Genomic DNA, 23,088 nt, shown 5'->3' on the forward strand with positions numbered 1-23,088 from the left:
GTACTTATTGCTTTTGGCCAGAAATAATCATGTTCAGCTATTTTTTAATAGTGTTATATAGGCTGCCATGCGGCTATTGAATTATTCCAGCTACACACGGCTGTTGGGGTCATGACCTTATTGTGACAGCCCTTGTGGTTTCAGCATGGATAATTTATTAAGCCTGATTTGGATTTATTACTTCTTGCTCAGAATTTAGAATAAAGCTTTAGAAACAAGCATGCCTAAAATAGTGTTATGATAAAGCTATAATCTCACATAAATTTACTTTCAAGTTATGAATGTCTTTAGTGACAGGCAATTTCTTTTTCACACACACATCACACACATACAGCAAAGAAAGTGGTCATGAAACTGAAGGAGAATAGAGAGGTTGATAAAAAATAATCAGATTTCAAGGAGGATTTTTTTTTCCTCTTCACTCGTTTAGTAGGTTTGGTCAGCCCATATAACATAATTTACTGAGAAAGGGAGTCTGAGAAAATGCAGTTCAAAGAACTTCCAAATAACACATATACTGTATGCGCAAAAATCATTGTGTATGTTTCAACTAGAGGTGCAAAAACACATTAAACATTCAAATGAAACATTATTACGACATTGCTATATATGATGGTAATTTTACACACTGACGTGATTAAAAAAAAAAGAATAGAAAAACATTAACATGAATAATTATAAGAATAATTATAAAGTAGTTGTTTTCATCATATTTTATCTGTCACTTAAAGGCATAGTTCACCCAAAAATGAAAATTACCCCATGATTTACCCACCCTCAAGTCATCCTAGGTGTAAATGACTTTGCTGATAGATGATAATATTATGTATCATAGCGTAAGCTCCACTGAGAAGTGATGAATTTGGAAGTGCAAAAAAGAGAGCAAAACAAAACACAACACCAGTCATGAATCAGAAGTACAAAATGAGGATTTGAAAAGGAAAATATGACCCTGGACCACAAAACCAGTCTTATGTTGCATGGGTGTATTTGTAGCAATAACCAAAAACACATTGGTTGGGTCAAATTTATCGATTTTTCTTTTATGGCAAAAATCATCAGGATATTAAATAAAGATCATGTTCCATGTAGATGTTTTGTAAATTTCCTACCGTAATTATATCAAAATGTAATTTTTGACTAGTAATATGCTTTGCTATAAACTTCATTTGGACACTTTAAAGGCGATTTTCTCAATATTTTGTTTTTTTTTTTTTTGCAATTTTTTTGTACTTCAAAATCTCAACACCCATTCACTGTCATTATAAAGCTTGGATAAGCAGAACATTTTTTTATATAACTAAATTGTATTTGTCTGGAAAACAAAAGTCATATACACCCAGGATAGCTTGAGAGTGAGTAAATCATGGCGTATTTTTTATTTTTGTTTTTGGGTGAACTATCCCTTTCACTGACAGTATGCTGTAAAGTGTGAGCAATTTCCAACATTTAGTATGGATAAAACAACATGAAATTATATGAATAAAGTAATTTTAAAATACAACAACTGTTCTATTTTGCCTGCAGACAAGTGTATTTGACAAAATATTGCTCCCCTACAGTATATACAACGCCATATGTCCGTCAATCAGTCAATTTTATCTGGGTTCATATATACACAAAAGCAATGGATTGATCTCACCAGTGTTGTTCATGTCCTGAGTGATGCATAATGCATAAAATTGTGCACAAGGGCAATCCAAATGGAGAAATAACGAAAATTACCACATAGACTCTCTTGATAATCCAAACTCCACACATGAGGATACTGTTGGACGCTTCAGATGGTGTGTTGGAGACCTGCTCACTGAACCTCCTGTTTACATTGTAGTTTGGCTGTAAGCTGAAAATGGTCACATGGCAGGAAGTACCCTTGTCATGTGACAGGAAGTATTAGTACATATATAAACATATAAAATATACATTGGCAGCTTGATGGTTGATTGAGTGTTCATTTTAGAGAGCATTTGGCTGTGTAGTGCAACATTAATCATCAATATCTTTCCCCAGAAGAGAAAAACTGGACATTTATGATACTACCTGCTAAAAGGTCATTTAGAATCAACACAAACACATAAAACATAAACCAGAAAACATGGGCTTTGCTGTGTCACTTGCAAGGCTTATGTATCATACTATATGTACTGTATATCTAAATACACAAAATTTGATCAGTGTTTAATAAATTGTCCTTATGGAAATATTGTCATTATACAGAACCTTGGAGTTGCTAAGATTCTCTAAATGTTTTTAAGGCTGCATTTATTTGATCAAACAGTAATATTGTGAAATATTATTACAATTTTAAAAATAACTGTTTTCTATTTGAATAGCCTAAGACATAATTAGGTACAGTGCACACATGGGCTGATTAACTGTTAAAACAATTTTTCCTTTTGTTCATTGAACTGGATAGAATGTGTTGGTGTGGATCATGTTAATTAAAATTTTAAATAGAAAAAAGAAAACAATGATTGTAGAGAGAGCAGTGAAAACACAGAGGCATGAGCCACAGTCACTGGCTCTTATTTAACCCAGTCTGACCTCAGGAACTCAACAGCAGGTTTCCAACACTTTTTCCTACACACAAAATGTTTTTCACAATCAGCAAATCCATGAACACAGCAGCAGGCATTAGGACCCTTTGTCAGACCACCTATATGAATATATTCTTCAGAAGTCTACTTTTGAATTAAATAGTAAAAATTACATTTTAACAATGCCTCATTCAAGCAGTGACATGCAATTTGATGCTGATGGATTGCCCTTGTATCAAAACCGATTCTTTCATTGACTGCGGTGACAAATGAGAGTGGGAGCAAAAATGAGAGATGAGTCACACGTCATCAGACTCCGTCGATTTATGTAGCCTGTGTATCCGTCTAACTTTGCACCCAGAAGCTTTCTCATTTGTTCCTTTCTCTGGAATACAATCACGCAGATTGATATTCCGGTGGCGTCTTTGTGGGATTGCTCTCCCGTCTCATCTCATCGCGAATGACCGGGAGGTTTCTGAAGATCAGACGATACCTCACGAGATCTCGGAGTGCAGCTCGGCCTGTTTACGTCCACACGCGTCAGCACATAATTTATAAGCGCTTGGATGGCTGATGGGAAGCTGAACTCTCTTGACTCCACTTGATTGTGTTTGTGTTTCTCTCTTTCTCTCTCTCTCATCCGTTTTTTTTTTTTTTTTTTTTTTTTTTTTTACCTGATTCCATTCCTTGGTCATTGCACTGACCCCATAGCTGCCTCTTAGAGTGCTTTATTTTTAAGTCACAGTGATATGTGAGTCATACCAATTTCTTTGTGAGTCACTGAAATAAATACCTTTCCACATAGGAAAAACTGAAAAATATCTAAATAACACTACTGGTTTATTCATTTAATTGCAATGTACCACAACCTTCTGTCATGGTAAGTGATTCTGAGTTACTGGTTTATCAGGAGACTGGGTTGTTAACACAACTTGAAAACACCATAAGGCCAGTTTAACACTGCATGCATTAACATTGTGTTTTGTATGTTCACACTCGTAGTGTTTCTGCTCAGAGCTGTGGCTCTGTGTTGACAATACAGTTATTTCTGGATCACTACATTGAGTATTTTTTTTTTAATAAGCCATACATGATGTTTTGTTAACAAGGTTCGGGAGGAGCGCGTCAGATACCTAGCCTAATTAACACAAGAAGAGCTCACTCAAGTTAATCAACGCTATAGATTCAAATACAACTGACTTACCTTTATCCTTTTGACAGTTTATCAGCATCCCTCCACCACCCCATGTCCTCACACCGAGTTCTCACTACACCTAGGGGGGTTCTCTGGGTTCGGGCCATTCCTGAGCTCTGATATGCGTTACTATACTCTGGCTAATTATACGTAAGCGTGAACTCGTGTAAAATGGCTACCAGGGGTGGGCCATTGATAACTATTACAAACTTAAGCATTGGGGAAATCTATTTTACAGGGGACCACATTTACTTGTAAATGGTAAAACATATACATGGAACCCCGAAATGTAGCTATAAATTACTTAATCATCCAGATTCAGTCAGATTTAAAGGTTCACTCTATTATGTTGCTTCATAAAAGCCTATTGCAAAATACTGTGTTGTTAAATCGTTTTATTGTTTAGTTATATATATATATATATAGTTGTATTATTTTTTGCTGATTTTAGCATGCCACACATGGCATAAATAGGCTCAGCACCTAAACTCTGCAGTGTGAAACAGACCTAACACCATTTTTCTGCTAAACCTACGAGATGAAGAGAGGGCCACATCAAGACTTGCTGTAAATGGCAACACTTTGATGTGAGCTCACAACAGTCCCATTGAAGTCAATGTTTGTCGTGTTGTTTCCTCACAAAGTCCACACAGCCAATAGTAGAGGAAGGGCAGATAGGGTGAGAGAGCAGCATCATAGTAACAGTTCACATTTCTGCTGTTACAATTTCAGCAATTCGAGAAGCAATGAGAAGCTATTCAAGTCATAGTTCGGCTCTCAATGGGGAAAACACGCTGATCTGTATCACATCAGGAACTATAATTGGCACCTTAGAGGACTTGAATCAAAGCGCTTTGTCAAAGTGCTATACAATACATTTGCTGGAAGCGATGCGTTCACAGTTTATGTGTTATGAGTGTTATAATTCTTTATACAAGTAAAAAATGTTTTTTTTTTTTAGAAGATTATTGAAGTAGGTTTTACAAAAACATACTGTCAGCCGTTCTACTTTAAAGTGTTCCATTTAATTCCATGTTTTACTGTTCTAAAGTTCTAAAGTGAGATTTACTAGCAAAAACTATTGTAGTTTCTACAATTTTCAGTGTGGCACAAAAAACATCAGGTGAATGGAGGAAAAAAAAACACAATTGTCTGGAAACAGTGGTAGAGTTTATTTTTGCTATTGTTTCCTAAAATAACTCTAAAAGTACTATGTGGATGTGATTCACAGGTCAAAAAATCCCTCTGAATTCAATTCTGTGTAACAAGTACTTGTGCTCTTTTATGGTCCAGAAATAAAGAGAATCAGTATGACTCTTGAGAAGACAATACAAAACTGCGTACCCATCAAAAACACTCCAACACAACCAGTCACAATATAACAAAATACATCAGTCAAAATATGATTAAATATTTTTTCATCAACAGTATTATACCATTGTCATCACATTTAAAAATTATATTCAGCTAAAAAGAGAAAAACGCTTTCAAAATGTAAATGCATCCCTTGCTGGTTTGTGGGAGAAAACCATCTGAGTTCTCTGTTTTACAGTGACAAATCTGGAGGCAGAAAGAACAAAAGGTCAGTGAATGTTCTACTTTTTGCATCTCCTCACATCCTCTTTTTAAAGAATAGCCTTTGACATGAATCAGAATTACTGTCTTTAACTTCCACCTGGAAGCATGTTTGTAAGTCATGACTACTGTGAAGCAGCAATAGAACAAAAGCTGTTCGCTATAATTGCGGTGGCATCTGAAATATTGTACGCGTGCATTTCTCCCTCTCTGACTTCTGTCTCAACCAAAAAAGAAAAGAAAACACACACACATAAAATGTACCGTGCATCCTTAGAGCAGCACGCAGCCCTTCTTCTTGACCTTGGTGGGCTGTGGGCAGAGCACAGCGCGAATGGCCTCATCAAACACTGTCTTCAGACCTCTCTGAGTGAGAGCAGAGCACTCCAGGTATTTTACTGCATCTGTTCGCACACAAACACAGGCACACAGATCAGGTTTGTTAATAACACCCCCCTTTCTCTCTATATTTATTATAGGCATAGTTTGTATGCATACTGAAGCATCTCTGATCCACTCTGAGTGGGATACTTCGCACCAGATGTCTGGGTGTATTAGGTGTGCACAAATCTGTCATATCTGAGCGTGTAGGAGGACTAGCCCATGTGTTCTCCCAAATGCTAGATCAAATCACTCCGAGTACAAATTGCATTTCGCATCTAAATCTGTAGCCTGATATGTAGTGCTTTGTAATTTTGTGCACTTAGAGACTATGTGGTAATTATATGTTGCAAAGAAACCAGACAATAAACAGTGTTTGCATTTGTCTTGTATCTTAAGCTTTATTTTTTCTCTCTTCCCTACTTTCTTTTATTTTATGAACAGATTTCCAATAGAACTGTTGCAGCTATAAACTGTTTAAGTCTGGAGTTCAAAAAGTGGAAAGCAAATCGATTTTTTGTTGTTGATGGCTTATTTCTGATATATGTAACTCAAATACAGAACCATTCAAATGTTAAACCATTCGTTCACTCCTGAATGCAAATTTACTGATAATTTACTCACTCCCATGTTATCCAAGATGTTCATGTCTTTCTTTCTTCAGTTGACAAGAAATTAAGGTTTTTTAGTAAAACCTTCCAGGATTTTTCTTCATATAGTGGACTTCAATGGGGATCAACAGCTTGAAGGTCCAAATTGCAGTTTCAATGCAGCCTCAAAGGGCTCTACACGATCCCAGCCAAGGAACAAGGTTCTTATCTAGTCAAACAATCTGTAATTTTCTAAAAAAAAATTTAAATAGACTTCATGAAATATGTAATCACATTGGAAAGGTTACGTGTGGTTAGTTTTTCGTCTGTGCACTTTGGTTCAAAAGGTATGGTAGGGCGAAAAAAACTCCATCTCATTTTTTCCTCCAACCTAAAAAATCGTCTGATATTGTTTTACCTTTTTTTGTAAAGGACATCTGACTTTCTTTGCACATTTGCCTACGTCACATGTGACCTTTCCAATGTGACTGCGTAGTATGTGAAGCCAAGCTAGTGAAAGGCAAGCATTTGTGGTTAAAAAAGTATATACATCTTTGTTTTTTTTAGAAAATGACAGATTTTGCTAGAGAAGACCCATATTCCTTGGCCAGGTTCATGTAGAACCCTTTGAATCTGCAATTTAGACCTTCAACCCGCTGATCCCCACTGAAGTCCACTATATGGACTTAAGTCCTTAAAAACTTTTCGACTTTTCGACTGAAGAAAGAAAAACATGAACATCTTGGATGACATGGGGGTGAGTAAATTATCAGCCAATTTTAATTCTGTCCGAATAAACAAGTTACTTGTCCTGGGGCAAAAAAAATACTTTTCTTTTTGTTTGGCTTAAATCTAATCCATTCTGAAGCAATAGTCTCATTACTGCTCTTACTTTAATCAGCATATTTGTGATGTTTGCCGTAAACTGATTTCTAGGACACTTTTTAACTTTATGAATATTTTCCTAACATTACTAAATGTACGTGTCATCATTTAATTCTTAAATTTGATCAATACATTCAGTTAGAATAATTAGACTCTGTATGGTTGTTACCATTCAAATTAAATCAGTATCAGCAAACTCCATCTTTCCACTGCAGAGGAAACACTGAAGCTGCATCGAAAGTGCCATTTAGATGCATTTACTCAGACTGTTTAATGAAGATAAGAGGTTCCGTAAATGCATTTACACAGTAAAATTGCAAAGGCATAAATGATGTAAGAAGATTAACATTTTACTTAATTTAATCTGAAATGTTGGAAAAATGCAATGATACTTTTTAATATGAAACCAAACCACCACTCTTAATAAGTGAGTTGCGGATTAAACAAATTTGTTCAAACGGATAATTCAAGTGACTGTCTTTATGAATAGCTCACTGAATCACTGACTCACCCGATTCGTTCAAAAATGCTGAATCATTTAGTATTGAAATTTTGCTCAGAGATGCGCAACTGTTCAACTATTTCATTGGCAAAAACAATCAATAATGTGTCTAAAATGTAAGTCAGTTAATATTAACTACTTGTTTATTGAACTACTGTTGTATAAAATCAGTGTCTCATTTGCAATCGTGCTGGTGCTTTGTCGTGTAATGTTGCTTACGTGTGAATCATATGTAATATAAAATATTTATCTTTTTTTTTCTACCGCAGTATGTTTGTTCATGTTGTTTCATTGTGTGTTCTGCTGCACCTATTAGTTTGGATTTTTTCGTGAGTCAGACAGGCTGCACAAGCCTCAACTGATGCAACCTTGATACTGTCCGTCCGTTATTAGTCACCATTTACATTTAAAGTAATAAAATCAGAATCATTCTCACAGAAGTTTTGGCGCTGCCCTAGTTATTGTTTGCTATTGATGTTTGAATCAGGTTTTTTGTGCAGTTAGGCAAGTCAAATTCTATTTCACTTGCCCCTTCACAAAATTCACTTGTCCCAGATAAGCAGACAAGCGTTAATGCAGAGCCCTGTTTAAAGGTTACTAAAATTTTGTATAAAAAAATACAGCAAACACAGTAATACTGTTAAATATAATTACAATTTGAAATAACTGTTATCGATTATATATATATATATATATGTTAAAATGTAAAAAAGCTGAATTTTCAGCAGAATTTTAACCTTGACAACAATCTTTTGAGCTGTACTGTCATCCAGTGATGTAAAAAGGACAAATCCACGTCTGCCTCCTTACCTATTTCTTTGGCCAACGCGAGACCTTGTGGGTAAGTGATCGGTGCCAGTTTTTTCTCCTTCAGCTTCTCGATGGTCTCCTTCTCATCTCTCAAATCGAGCTTGGTGCCAACCAGAATAATTGGAGTGGAGGGGCAGTGGTGCCTCACCTCTGGGTACCACTAGAGGGAGCAGAGGAGCAGATCAAAACCGTTAATTCGCATCTGTTTATCAGTCCATCTCTGTGGTATTTTTCTGCTGTAAAATATATGGGCTACAAAGCTGTTTATCTGCATGAAGTTGAGCTGTTACTGCTTGCTCCTTTCAATCTCTATGCAAGTCAGTCGTTCAGTTCCAAAGCACAATACACTCTAATGGACATGTTCAGTTTGTTCCGCTTTTTGTCATTTTAATATGTGCCAAGGCCTTTTCATTGAAAAGACTTTCTCAGACTGATTCACTGGTTAAAACCCAGCACATAAAACAATGTCAGTGGTATCTCTGAAAGTGTGCAGACTATGTGAAAAATGCAGCAAAAACGGTTTCTAAATTAGTCACTGCGGAGCAAATGAAAAAGGTTCATGAAAACTTAAGGTGCGCAAGGACTGCTGCATTTCCCAAGGCCTGGCCTCTGAATGTTGTCTTTAATCTGACACTCACAAACACCATTGTTTTCTTGCACAAAGCAACCCATGCAGTCACGTTGAGCAGACCTTGAGTGGTCAATAGACACAAGAGCATTGCTACAGTAAGCCTACGGTGTCACTGCCTTCCCAACTGACACACAAGTTTTATAACAGCAGACATCCATTAATAGTGTCAATGATGCTACTGCCATGTTTTGATCTCTCAAGTCAAAAAAATCTGGAGCAATTTAGCACTACACTGTAGCTTTATAGCTGCAGACAAACAAAACACAAACACTGCACTGTGAGCTAAACTGCACACAATAAACATTTCCTTGATATTTCTATGACTCAGATTCTAAATCGAGCACTAGCCTACATCAGTTCCCTTTCAGCCCTGCATTTGATGTAAAGAAGCTTGAATATTAGGGCTTTTGTATGCAACTTAAAGGTGTCTTTGTTTCTTCTCTTCAAGCTTATTAGTAAGAGACTTCAAAAGGGTTTAGAAACACAAAACCGTGGCCTTCGTCAGAAATCAGCACGTCTCCAATGGCATTTATGATTTGGGTGGGTGGGTCGCTACGCTATCGCAGCACCCCATTTTCAGGTACTATCAGCCCAAGTCAGTGATGAGACATGATCTCTTCGCACTTAACATCTCTATGGCAGGTGATTGCTACCGAATGGATGCGTAAGCACGGGCCATGTGACGGCTTACAAGGCCCAGCGCATCTATGCGCTTTCTTCCCCACTCCAAATAGATCTTAATTTATCTCCTCAACCTCGCACAATCTATCAAGACTACATTAGCATATGGCCACTGTTACCATGGTTACTACTCGGGAATATACTGTAGAACTAATAAAGGGAACGACCGGGAGGGTAGAAAAAGAAAAAGAGTGGAAGAAGCTTCTGAAGGTCTTTGATTGGGAGTGAAAGCAAAAAGCATTAAGGAACGGGCGAGATGAGATTGCCATTGTTTGAACTTAATAAGAATTCAAAGGGCTGTTTGCAGAATTGTTTATGCAAGCGCTGTTTTTAAGCAATGTAAATTGGACCGGATTAAGCCTCGAGTGGTTCTGGAATTATTGATATCACAAACAATTTGCTTTCCGTTCCATCTCAGGCACCTTAAACATGCTGCGGAGGACTTGATAAGGTCTGGCATAATAACAACAACAACAACTCAGCAGAAAAGAATCTCTCTTTCTCTTTGCTCGTTCATTTTGACTTCATTAATGAAAAGAAATCTAGGATGGTAATTTACTACAAAGCATCTTCCTCTTTGTGTTTGATCGTCATGATTCCTTTTATCAACGTGAATCTCTTTTTGTTTTTTGTCAATTCTCTTTGTACGTTCGCTGCTGCTGTTACGTTCGCGCTCTCACTAATGCAACTTTATATTACCAAGCTCAATTTAGTCAGTATTCACAATACAAAGTTTTGCTATCAAAACTTGTTTCTAAAACTAGTTAAAGGAGAAGTCAACTTCCAGAACAACAATTTACAAATAATTTACCACATTGTCATCCAAGATGTTCATGTCCTTCTTTCTTCAGTCGTAAAGAAATTATGTTTTTTGAGGAAAACATTTTTTTTTTCCATATAGTGGACTGCTATGGTGGCCCAATTTTGAACTTCCAAAATGCAGTTTAAATGCAGCTTCAAACAATCCCAAATGCAGTTTTAAACAATCCCAGCTGAGGAAGAAGGGTCTCATCTAGCGTACCAATCGGTTATTTTAATAAAAAATAATACAATTTATATACTTTTTAAAGCCAAACGCTCGTCTTATCTTACTCTGCCTGGACTGTTTTTTTCTGGTTCATGATCATTAGGGTATGTCAAAAAACTCCATCTCATGTTCTCCCTCAACTTCAAAATCACCTATATGGCTGTTTTACTTTTTTTTGTTAAGGGTGTTTGATCTTCTTTGCATGTTCACTTTGCAAAGACTGGGTCGGTGCTTCTGCAGTGATGTAGGATGATTTTGAAATGATTTTTGAAGTTGAGGGAGAAAATACAATTGGAGTTTTTCAACATACCCTAACTGTCTTGAGTCAGAATACACAGAGTTCAGGGAGAGAAAGGCAAGATGAGTGTTTGAAATTAAAAAGTATTTAAACTGTATTATTTTAATGAAAATAACCGATCATTTTGCTAGATAAAGACCCTTCTTCCTCGGCTGGAATCGTTTACAACTGCATTTGGGATCGTTTGAAGCCACATTTAAACTGCATTTTGAAAGTTCAAAATCGGGGGCACCATATCAGTCCATTATATGGAGAAAAATCCTGAAATGTTTTTCTTAAAAAACATAATTTCTTTACGACTGAAGAAAGAAAGACATGAACATCTTGGATGACAAGGGGGTGAGTACATTATATGTGAATCTTTGTTTTGGAAGTGGACTTCTCCTTTAATGCAAAAGCAATCAACAGCGCTCTCACAGCATTTTTTAATGTCAATTTTTGAGGAAAACATCCCAGGATTTTTCTCCATATGGTGGATTTTAATGGTGATCTACAGATTGAAGGTCCAAACTGCAATTTCAAAGCAGCTTCAAAGGGCTGTACAAGATCCCAATTGAGGAATAAAGGTCTTGTCTAGCAAAACAATTGAAATGTATATACTTTTTAAAATATATAATTATATATTTATATATTTTTTTATTTATATACTTTTTTTGTAAAGGCTGTTTGACTTTCTTTACATGTTCACTTTGTAAACATTGGGTTAGAACTTCTGCCTACTTCACACATGACCTTTCCAACTGTCTGAAGTAAAGCTAGTGCAAGATGAGCATTTATGGTTAGAAAGTACAGAAATTTTTTTGTAGAAAATGACCAATCGTTTCACTAGATAAGACTCTTATTCCTCAGTTGGGATCGTGTAGAGTTCTTAGAAGCTGCAGTGAAACTGCAATTTGGATCTTCAATCCGTTGAAGGTCCATTTTATGGAGAAAAATCCTGGAATGTTTTCCTCAAAAACCTTCATTTCTTTTTGACTGAAGAAAGAAAGACATGAACATCTTGGATGACATGGTGATGAGTAAGTTACTAGGAAATTGCTATTCTGAAAGTGAACTAATTCTTTAACAATGCACAATAATGTATTTAGAAGTTAATATAAATTTTAAAATGATAATGCATTAACAAATTGAATCTTATTGTAAAGTTTTACATTTTAAATAAGCATGCATTTTAAAATAAGTGTGCAAAACCTTACAACTTTCTGCCTGCAGAACAAAAAAGGACATAGGGCCAGTTTTACTAACAGCTTGCACCAATGCAAACAGTCTTTTGGTGTTAAAATTGTACTGTCAGGTTTTAAAGCGCGTAGTTATGAATTAGCGCTGAAAAGGTGTGAACAGTTATTTTTGTGCCTGACCTTATTGAATATGCATTTGTAGGAGTTTCCCTTTCAGATGCAAAATTTATGGGAGGAGAGTATTCAAATCAATCACACAACGTTTTACTGACGTTTGCACTCATCAAATTACTGGCATGTGCACCATTATTTAACACGCAGTTATTGTTGTTAGGAGGAGGCACCGCAGAGAACAGAGAGTGCGTGGTAGAAGAGAAATGATTACATGGTTTAATTTATTTAGAATGCCATATAAATACATTATCCGAACATATTGTTTGCCAAGCCATGTTATTTTTAATTTGGGATAAATTTCAATACCAGATCAAAACTTCTAGCAAACCTTAATTTTTTTGGTCTCTGGTTCTTTTCAACGTATTGTGGCTTTTTTATTTCTTTATTCTTTATTTGCGAGTACGCTAATTTGTGCTGTGCATGGGATATTGCATTGGTCGATACGTAAATGAGTTGTTGCGTCTGCGCATTATTTGTAAATCACCCGCAGAAATTTCCCCTCCCATCGGCGCTGTTTTGGAATTGCGTTCTCGTGCTAATTTGCCCTGTTTAGTAAAACTGGCCCATAGTCTGAAAACTGTCTGGGTCCAAACAACGCAGGACCCAACTGACTTTCATTTTACTGAGAAAATAAAGAGCCTTTTTGTTTAAAATATTCTTTTATGTTCCACAGAAGAAAGGCATACAATTTTGGAACATCTGCTGGTGTGAAAATCCATGACTGAAATTTCAACTAGGCCTTAAAGTTTAAGATAATTGCTGATTTTTTCCAGTCAAACTGCACTTTGATGTAAACACAGATCCTGCAATCAATAATCTTCTCAGACAGAAAAAGATGTTTATGTTTATCTCAACAATACTCTACTGATTTAAATGGACAGAACAGGATGTTTTAAAAAAAAACATAAAACTGTTAGCTTTCTAAAGTGAACATGTCCCTGACAAAGTATTTAAAATTTAAAGTCAAGGACATGTTCTTTTTAGAATTTTTGTTTTAGCTTCTTAAAAAGACACTGCTGATCCATATGCATGCCAGTGGCTTAGGCTTCTTAACTAGCTAAATCTGCAAGACTTTCTTGGTCAAGTCATGTCATCAAAGCTGGTTAACCAGGTAAGATATGTGCCTTCTTAATGTAATGCAAGATAGCATCCCAGAATCACAATCCAGAGTCAAAGGTGACCTAACCAGCCTTCCTGAACCTTTCTACATCACCTGAACCCTTGACAACAGTACAATCTGTTTTTGCCCCTAGGATGCTGGATTATTTGCACTACACACTCAGCAGAGAACTGTCGTTTTGACTTTGAATCATTTCCCCTTTTGGGATCACTCTTGAAAATGCTCTCTGTCAGGGTGAAATAGAGGCAGTTTAAACACGCTAACTGTAGCAGGACGCTAAGTGGTGTGTATCTGTCAGGCATCTACAGTGCATTAATGGAGAACACATCAAGGTCAGCCGAGCTGCTAGCACTGCTATTGTACTCCCTTAGGGGGGTTTTGTGAGTGTGAGGTAGATAAATAACTTACTAAATAGAGTCTCTACTGAATGAACCTTTTGGCTGGCTAGAAAACATACAGGTACAGATGATGCCATGTGCGATAAATGCTTCCTGAGCATAAACCACTTTCTTTTTCAAAACCGCTGAATGCCACTGAAGGAACTCATTTGTGAATGTCTGAATACTAACAAGGCCAAAACCTTTTTTTTTTTTTTATTGCGGCTGATGTTGACGTCATGCCCACTTTATGATCTTATATCTCTATATGACTGTATCTAGTGAATGTTTGTAATTAAGGTCAGCAAATCCATCATGGATTAATGCACAGTGGCATCTAGTGTCCAGTCCAATGCAGAGCAAGTGTTTAAGGGCACGCATGAAGGTATGTGTACATGTATGTATGTTGTAAGCATGCATAGAATAGCAGCTGGTTATTATGCATATGAATGTTGTTGTTTGCTACTGGAAATTTCACATTTTGTCTGTAGGCTCACGCTGGTGTGACTGTACTTGTATTGCATTAAGATTCAACCTAAACCACCCATAAGGACTCACCTTGGCTCTGACGTTTTCAAACGATGCTGGGCTCACCAGAGAGAAACAGATGAGAAACACATCCTGCAAAGTACCATCAGACGACATTAATGTTGACGAATAAACTGACTAAATGTTACTGTATATTACATTTATAATGTTACAAAATATATCTATTTCAAATAAATGCTGTTCTTTTGAACTTTCTTTTCATTAAAGATTCCTGAAAAAAATCTCATAGTTTCCATAAAAATATTAAGCAGCAAAACTTGAAAATGCACAAGCAGAAATGTTTCTCGAGTACCAAATCAGCATATTGAAATGATTTCTGAAGGATCATGTGACACTGAAGACTGGAGTAATGATGCTGAAAATTCAGCTTTGCCATCACAGGATTAAATTACATTTTAAAATATAATAAATAGAAAACAGTTATTTTAAATTGTAGTAATATTTTTTAAAAATTACTATTTGTGATCCTGGACCACAAAACCAGTCATAAGTAGCACAATATATTCGTAGCAATAGCCAACAATACATTGTATGGGTCAAAATTACAGATTTTTCTTTTATGTCTAAAATCATTAGGATGTTAAGTAAAGATCATGTCAAAACTTAATTATTGATTAGTAATATGCATTGCTAAGAACTTCAGTTGGACAACTTTAAAGGTGATTTTCTCAATATTTAGATTTTTTGCACCCTCAGATTCCAGATATTCAAATAGTTGTATCTCATATAAATCTCAGTTTCACAAAATTAAAAACTAAAGTAAAATGTGACCCTGGACCACAAAACCTGTCAGTCCAGGATCACATTTTACTTTGGTTTTGATGGGAAAAATTACAACCTTAGTGAGCGTAAGACACTCTTCTTTTTAAAATATGTTAAAATTTTACCAACCATAAAGTTTAAAATCTGTCACTGAAAAAAACATTGAATGATCACTGTTTTAAGTCTTTAAGGGGATGTGTCCCACTAAATGTTTATGGTGGAGTGTACCGTTTGAGGGTAGGACAGTGGCCGCAGTCTGTCGTAGTCTTCCTGTCCAGCTGTATCCCAAAGGCCCAGATTGACTGGTTTGCTATCCACCATTACATTTGCTGAGTAGTTATCAAACCTGAGTGAAAATACCCAACCCACATAGTCTCTCAATATTTTAGCAATGTCAACTTCAACATAAAAACATAAACGTTTTAAATTGTTGTTGTACTCACACTGTGGGAATGTACTCCCCAGGGAAAGCATTGGTAGTGTAGCTGATGAGAAGACAGGTCTTTCCCACAGCTCTGAAAAACACAAACAACAAAGAAGAAAATAGACATTTCATTCTCTGTCAGATTGCTGGAAAACCAACAACATAATGTACTTTCAGTAAAACACATGCTGCTAAAAATGACATCAAAGAATGCTAGGTATCTGGTGTAACCATCTTTCAGTAAGAGGAACACTGTACTGTACTTCCACAGTGAATTCACACATTTGTTCTTAAACACAAAGAACATTGTATGTGGTCATATTTCATGTACTAAGCACTGAATGTATAAATCCTGACCGCATACAGTAATACCATACATGAAAGGAAAGATTCTGTATTCACTTCGTCTCGTCTGGCTCAAAGCTAAACTAAATCAGGACCGGTTAAACAGAACGTGTTTTTGTGTGGTACTGTGCAGCTTTTTAAACATAAGCTAGACGGAAGTTCTTTACTTATGAGCGGTATTCGCTATTTCGGTGCCTCACTCCTAAGCGTAGCGTTGTCTAATAACTTTAACTTTTGACGCCGGCGCAGCTGTCAGTTTCAGAAGGACCAAGCAGAAGAAGGCGATGGCGGAGCAAGCATCGGATCGCCTCATAAATGATTTCAAGGAGTTCCAACCCTGGTTCAAAAGACGTACCATGTAGTTTTCAAATAAACCTGAAGGATCATTAGCCAGATCAGACATGCATTTAAATTAAGTTCCAAACAAGCCTAATCATTCAGTCCTGTCAGTCAGCACTATGAGCCTATATATGCAGAACTCCTTGTGCCGTTCCAGTGACAATTATTCTGACATCCCTCCACCTCCCCATCTCCTCTATTTCTTCCTCTATTTAGTACCACAGTGGGAGTGGGAGGACAGCAAGCCAAGTTCATTTTCTATAGAGCGTTTTCATGACGCGTCATCATTTGGCCATATTGCCAGCACAAAATGTAAATAATGGTACTGAAGTGAACGAAACATTTTTTGTGATTTTTGCTTTTTATTAATTAATGTCATGTTTTGGGCTGTGCTAATCGGTCACACTGGGAAAAACATTTGGAGTACTATAGACTGTCAAAGGTTATAACAAATCTCGGGGAAGAGTGCAAAAAACTGAGGAAGAAAAGGCGTTTGTGGTTTTTCCAGGGCAAGAATTTTGAAAACATTAGTTCTTATCATTGAAAACATTCTTATCATTTTCGGTCAGATACATGAAATATTAGACTAATATCTTGTATCTTTACCACCTATTAACTTTAGTTTGTCAAAATATTACACACTTTATCGTTTACTGGGTCCTTCTCTATATGATTTAGCAGCTCCCACATGTTTTCAGTGGTTTAGACAGCATAAATTAGCAGAACAACATATTCAGTAGTACATTAACCCTGCAATCCATGCTTTTGTTTACATCCGAGTATCGCCAATATGGCAGCGCATCCGTGTAACCGATCAAATCGTGACGTAAGTGCAAACCCTCTATTAACTATTGGGAACTCGTGAATAAGGGTTGAAGTCAAACTCAGCAGGGCTGTGGCCCTCCAGGAACTGGGCATACATTTAAACAACGTTTTGTTTTGTTTTTGTTTGTTTTTTCTGCGTACATATGACAACATTGTCAAACAAAATCCCTGTTCACATAGATCTGCAAGAAGACTTAAAATGTGATGTCACAGTTTTCACAAATTCACGTTTTCATAGTTTACACAGGGATGATTAACAGTATCGTTTTCAAAAACTTGGGAAAGCTGTTTTCAAAAGTTTGCATTTTCAGGCACTGAATGATGTTGTCAAGGAAATGCATCCGTTTTTAGCTGAAACGGCCACTGAGATTTGCACTCCTGTTGTACTGTCTGGGTGGTACAACTGGTTAAATATCTAGAGCTGTGATATAAGTGTGAAATATGTTTTGACTAGAACTGATATCTGCAACAACAGATGTGGTTGCTGTGAAATGAACAGCAATCTGAAGACTTTAAAAATAGTGTAGCATATGGGTGGCATTAGCTGTTGCCAGGATAATTATTTATAAATGATCCATTTTCATCTTTTAGTAGCCTTAATTTCTGCTGCTTGACTATTTTTTCTGTTGTTTCCATTTTTACCAAACATGTGTCATAATGTCCTCTATGTCTTTTAACCGTTCCTCAGTTCTCCTTTTTTTTTTTTTAAACGGCCCCCCGCTGATGTATTTCACTCCTGAACTTAAGATTCTTTTGTGCAGAAATATTTTCCCTTGTTTTTGTGCATCCCTTTTTATGGTTATTACCGACAACAGAAGAATTCCTTCTGGGGAAAAATTTTATATACTCACAAATCCTTTCATTTAAGTACAAAAAAAAAAAACACACTCAGATTCAGTGATAGTGACGCCACATGCAGTGCTGTGACAGCAGACCGAAGAGCAACACAAAATACCTCAAAACAATTGTGCATCCTTACATAGACTCAAAAAAAGATGACGTTCAATATGAAAACAGGTCACCTGAAGCAGCAAATACACAGATGGGCTGAAAGAAGAGCGTACGAGCATACAAATTCCAGTGGAGCGCATGTTGATGCATGCAGGCAGCGAGAGTGAGGAATGCTGGGATTCAGAAGCTTGTGGCTACATCTCCCTCACATCAAGAAACATTGGAGCTACTCAAGGGCAAGGCCAAAACCACACACCTCAGGCTACACACGTTCAGTCACATCAGAAGTATTTGCTATCTTTATTACGTTCGCTGCTTGATTTCTCTCTCTCGCTCTTGCATTCGCTTTCAAAAAACACATACATATGCACACAATGTAATAACCACATGTCGTTTGAGTTATCTAGACTTGTGTGCACTTGACTGTAGGGCTGGGCTCTGATGTATTGTGCACAATAAGCCGTGATTCAATAACAAAAAACAGAGAAAGTCCACATAAAATTTCTGTAATCCATTTTGACAAGTCACGACGATATAATCTAATATTAACAGAGTCTGTGAGCGCAGCCACTGTGGAAATCAAACATGCCTTCACCAATAATAATAATACTTGAATACATTTTGATCTACACAAATTCCAGTACACACTGGAGGCAGTGTGCTGAAAACATAATTAGAAAACAGTGGGAGATAACTGTTAAGAGGTGCTTTCTGAAGCTCTTTGAAGTTGCAAATCAGATATAGATAGATACAGGGAGAGAGATTCAGAGAGAAAAAGAGCAAGAGAAAACTCAGCATGGGGCCTGGCATTGTCGTGACAGGATGACAGAAAGTTGGGCGGTGTCATCCAGGAAGAGAGAAGGCGAGCCTCTTTTTGAAGTGTGTCTTTGAAAATGTGCCCTTAGTTCACTTCTTCATGCTCTTTTTCTCTCTTTGATTAAACATGAGCATTCTCTATAACTCCTATAAATGTAAAACAATGTGATAGCTATGCGTGTGTAACTGTCTTGTTCTTGTGGGTTACAGAGCTTGAGCTGAGCATATAAAACTGCAGAGCCTCGTGTTTTAGCAGAGCTGGCTTCCGCAAAAAGCTGTTGATACAGAAACTGATACTCAGAAGACTGTCAGATGTGACAGGAACAGAAGAAAATGTCCACCTGGAAGTCATGACAATTCAGAGAACTCACCATGTGATAGCACCACAGAGTTTGTGTTGACACATGCATCAGTTAAGGGATGCTTCCTCAGTATGAACAAAAAAATGAAGCGTCACATTCGGTTTTATTGACTTTGTCTTTATCTGAAGTTGTTTTTCAGTTGTAAAGTTATAAACACACCCAAGTGCGTGATGCACAATCTTGCTAATCTCTTATGTAACAGGACAGATTCTGTAAACACACTGAACTTTGTGGATGCAAAATCTCTTTGGACACCACAAAGGTTGTGATATGATGGCAGTCAACATATTACAAATAATATTAAATGCAAAATGTAAAAACTATAATCTACTTCACATTACTGCAACACTGCAAACCTGCTGCTTTTACTTGTAATTCAGTTAAGAGGTCACGCTGTGACGCATTAATCCTCTATTAGTCACACATCTTCATATGACACATTCACGGATAAGCGTTCACCAAAATTCGGAACGCAGCAAATTCACGCAAGTTGAATTTGTGTGCATGAATCTGTGTGCATATGGCAACTGATTTAACAATAAAGTGAGACCATTTATGATATACATGAGTTCTAGAGGTTTTAATATTTACCAGTAGTTGAGCATGATTAGTAAAGAAGTGGAACATGCACAAAATAATTTGAGTTCTCACATAAATCTTTTCCATACAGTGACCATGGGCTGTGTATTAAAACATTATATTTCACTAAATCTACAGTATTCAGAAGATACAGTAGATTTGTGTAAGAAATAAAGCATACTGACATTATCTCTGATAATATTCACCACTGCAGCATATCTCAGTTTAAATATAAAATATAATATAGACATCAACAACGTTTCATTAGTGTCATAACCAAACATAATGATGGAGATTACTGTGGTTTTAAATGATGCTTTTTTAGTCCTTGTTGCAGCTGGATAGGTTGTGGTCACCACCACCGTATTAAAAATATCCATCTGAAGGTTTTTCAAATTAAATTAATGAGTGAATAACAAGTAAACAATAACAGAATTTTCATTTTTTGGACATTTCTTTCTGTCAGCGTGTAAAAGGAGGATTATTCACCCTGTTAATCTTTGAGCAATATAAGGAACTTAAGTAGCTGGGTCACGGCATCAAATGCAAGAGGAAGTTAGCAGCTTCAAAATGGAGAACTGTGCACAGGGTTTAAACAGGATATCCTCAAAGCAAAAGCACCTCTCGCCTGCTGCCATTTGCTATGTTAGATGTTGCACTTGACGTGGCCAAAAAGCAATGCATAAACAGTGCATTTTGAAACATGTCAATCACGAATTGCAACACTTTAAGCCTTCAGCCTATGTCTCTAATAACTGTTGCATCATCATAGCACTCTGCTTCCAGAGCTGTAGTTTATCAGCATCATTTTTATTCTTCAGTTCTGTCTCGCTGCATTATAAAAGCAGATGAGATAAAGTGATGTCGCAAATCAAAACCTCATATATGTTCCTATGCAAATTCCCCCTCCCCCTTTCGAAAAGCTGCTTCAGACTCACATGTTTCAGAGCCATCACATCCTCCATCTTGAATCACCACTGTCTGCTCTAGAAACACCTAGCATGTGTGCTTGTGTTTATTGTTATGAATCTTAACAGAAAGCAAACTACAGGCTTGACATATTTGGGTCTAAAGGAATAAAAGAGAATTTGCTTCTCTGTCATTGTCAGTCATCTTAAAAGCAGACTAAAAGATGCCATTTTGACTGCATGACTAGACTTTGTATGGCCGCACTTTCACAATGAAAGATACATATTGTATTCTTTCCACCAGTACAATGCATCATTCATGGAAAACATGCTTGGTTCACTAGTAACAGCCCAAATGTTTATACCCGTATGAAGTGCCTAATTGTCTAAGCCAATGTTTCCAAAAAAAAAAAAAAAGACTTCTGTACCACAACAGGCCCATCAGTGAGATTTAAATGTGGCTTTATCAACATCAGAATTCCTATTATACTAAACTAGAATTTTAAATATTATTAATGTCACTTTAAAAAATAATAATTCTGAGGGGAAGAGGACTCAAGTTATGAATTATATTCTGCAATAAGTGTCACCCACACAAGTTTATAAACTTGCACACATTACATACTTTAATGTTTTATTTCCCTAAAACAGAGAGAAATCACAGGTCATTATTTTAATTTATTTCCCTGAAGCCTTCTTAAGTACATCTTAATTGGTATGACTTCATAACATTCTCATCATAATCTTGTCACTCACAGAATTACAGAAAAAAAAACCTTAATAAGAATGTGACCCATGTGCAACTGCTGTTTCCTTTTTTGATGAAAATCAGTTGTCATGTCTCATGTGTGGCATAACTTCCTGCACACTCTCAGAGGAATGGCACAAGCCAGAAGGTGCTCTGCCTTCTGTGTATTAACTTGCCCGTGAATGTCAAGCCTTTAAATATCTCTGTGACCCCCAATCTGTCAGCACAGTATTGCACATCTCGTTTGGCCAAACACAACTGTAGTAAAAGTTAAATCGCCAAACGTGTAGATAGGATAGGTTATTTCATGTCCTTACAACCCAAAAGAGAAAACAGAAATATGAAGTGTATTCAGGCATGACCGTATTGATTTAGCAAGCAACCAACCTGACCCTGAGGCTATATAAACTAAAATACAAAGTATCTCACGTGACAAATGAGGAAATTAAATCTAGCGACAGACGAAGTTGATAAAATAATAAGCGTTTTTAGGATTTGCATTGCCTTTAAAAAAATTTACAATTGCTATCAACTCAGTTTCAAATTAGTGAATATTATAAAAATATATATATATATATATAAACCATTATCATGTGTACAAGCAACTTTAAAGGTAAACGGTAAAAAACAGTTATTAACAAATATATCAGTTTAAAATTAAACTGTTCACTCACCCATCTCCGACCACTACACACTTTATCGCTTGCATTTTACTAAAATTTTGACAAACTTTTGCCGGCTGCCGCTGTAAAACAACTGTTAAGGAACTAAGCTGTAATACAGGAAACAGATTTGCTTCTTCAGTCTCTCTCTCTCTCTCTCTCTCTCTCTCTCTCTCTCTCTCTCTCTCTCTCTCTCTCTCTGTGGTTGTGACAGTTTTTGACGTGTCTGTGTGGTGTCGAACTATATATGAGGAAGTATTTAACTTCTAAGTGGAAGCCATGAACGCGCTTCATTTCAGTGTGTTATGTGCATTATTGTCCACAAGAGGGAAATGTCTCATCATAATTGAGAGTGTTTGAAGTGCACTTAATAATGCTTACCTCAAAAAAAAAAAAAAAAAAAAAAGAGAAAAACACATATAGCCATTTTAACCCTAAATAACTAAGTAATACTTAAAACATAATGTTAAAATAATGTTCACTAACATATTATAAAGTTTCCAGTCATATCAGTAACGTAAATATCATATTACGGAACAAATATCCCACTTGTTTTTCTTTTCTGCAATGGCATTGGTAACTGAAACCTTTGCTTTTGTGTGATTCTGTGTTCACTGCTAAGTACACGATGGCTAAATAAAGGAATGATTAAAGAAAGAAAGAAAGAAAGAACGAAAGAAAGAACGAACGGACGAACGAACGAAAGAAAGACTGGACCTTTAGAGTAGTTTATTGACAATTTAGAATGGATTATAATGTATTAGTTAGGATTTTATTGACTTTTTTTTAACTGTGGGGAGGAGGATTACTTATTTGTAAGAGGATTCTCTGAATTGAAATGTGATAAAATCTAATTG

The 23,088-nt window shown here is 36.4% G+C and overlaps 1 protein-coding gene across 2 annotated transcripts; it reads right to left on the reverse strand.

Moving 5' to 3' along the window:
• Positions 1 to 4,880: 4,880 nt before the first annotated feature.
• Positions 4,881 to 22,405, reverse strand: rac2 (Rac family small GTPase 2). Of its 2 annotated transcripts, none has more exons than XM_051106274.1 (7): positions 22,244 to 22,405; positions 15,716 to 15,787; positions 15,501 to 15,618; positions 14,520 to 14,582; positions 8,476 to 8,635; positions 5,572 to 5,711; positions 4,881 to 5,292 (listed from the first exon to the last, which is right to left on the reverse strand). In XM_051106274.1, the coding sequence occupies exons 1-6, from the start codon at positions 22,276 to 22,278 to the stop codon at positions 5,581 to 5,583; spliced, it is 579 nt and encodes a 192-aa protein (XP_050962231.1). In that variant the 5' UTR covers positions 22,279 to 22,405; the 3' UTR covers positions 4,881 to 5,292; positions 5,572 to 5,580. The 2 variants fall into 2 exon arrangements, with proteins under 2 accessions (XP_050962231.1, XP_050962232.1); XM_051106275.1 differs by having other exon boundaries at positions 5,561 to 5,711.
• Positions 22,406 to 23,088: the final 683 nt, after the last annotated feature.

This window comes from Labeo rohita, chromosome 3 (genome assembly GCF_022985175.1).
Source record: "Labeo rohita strain BAU-BD-2019 chromosome 3, IGBB_LRoh.1.0, whole genome shotgun sequence".
NCBI lineage: Eukaryota > Metazoa > Chordata > Actinopteri > Cypriniformes > Cyprinidae > Labeo > Labeo rohita.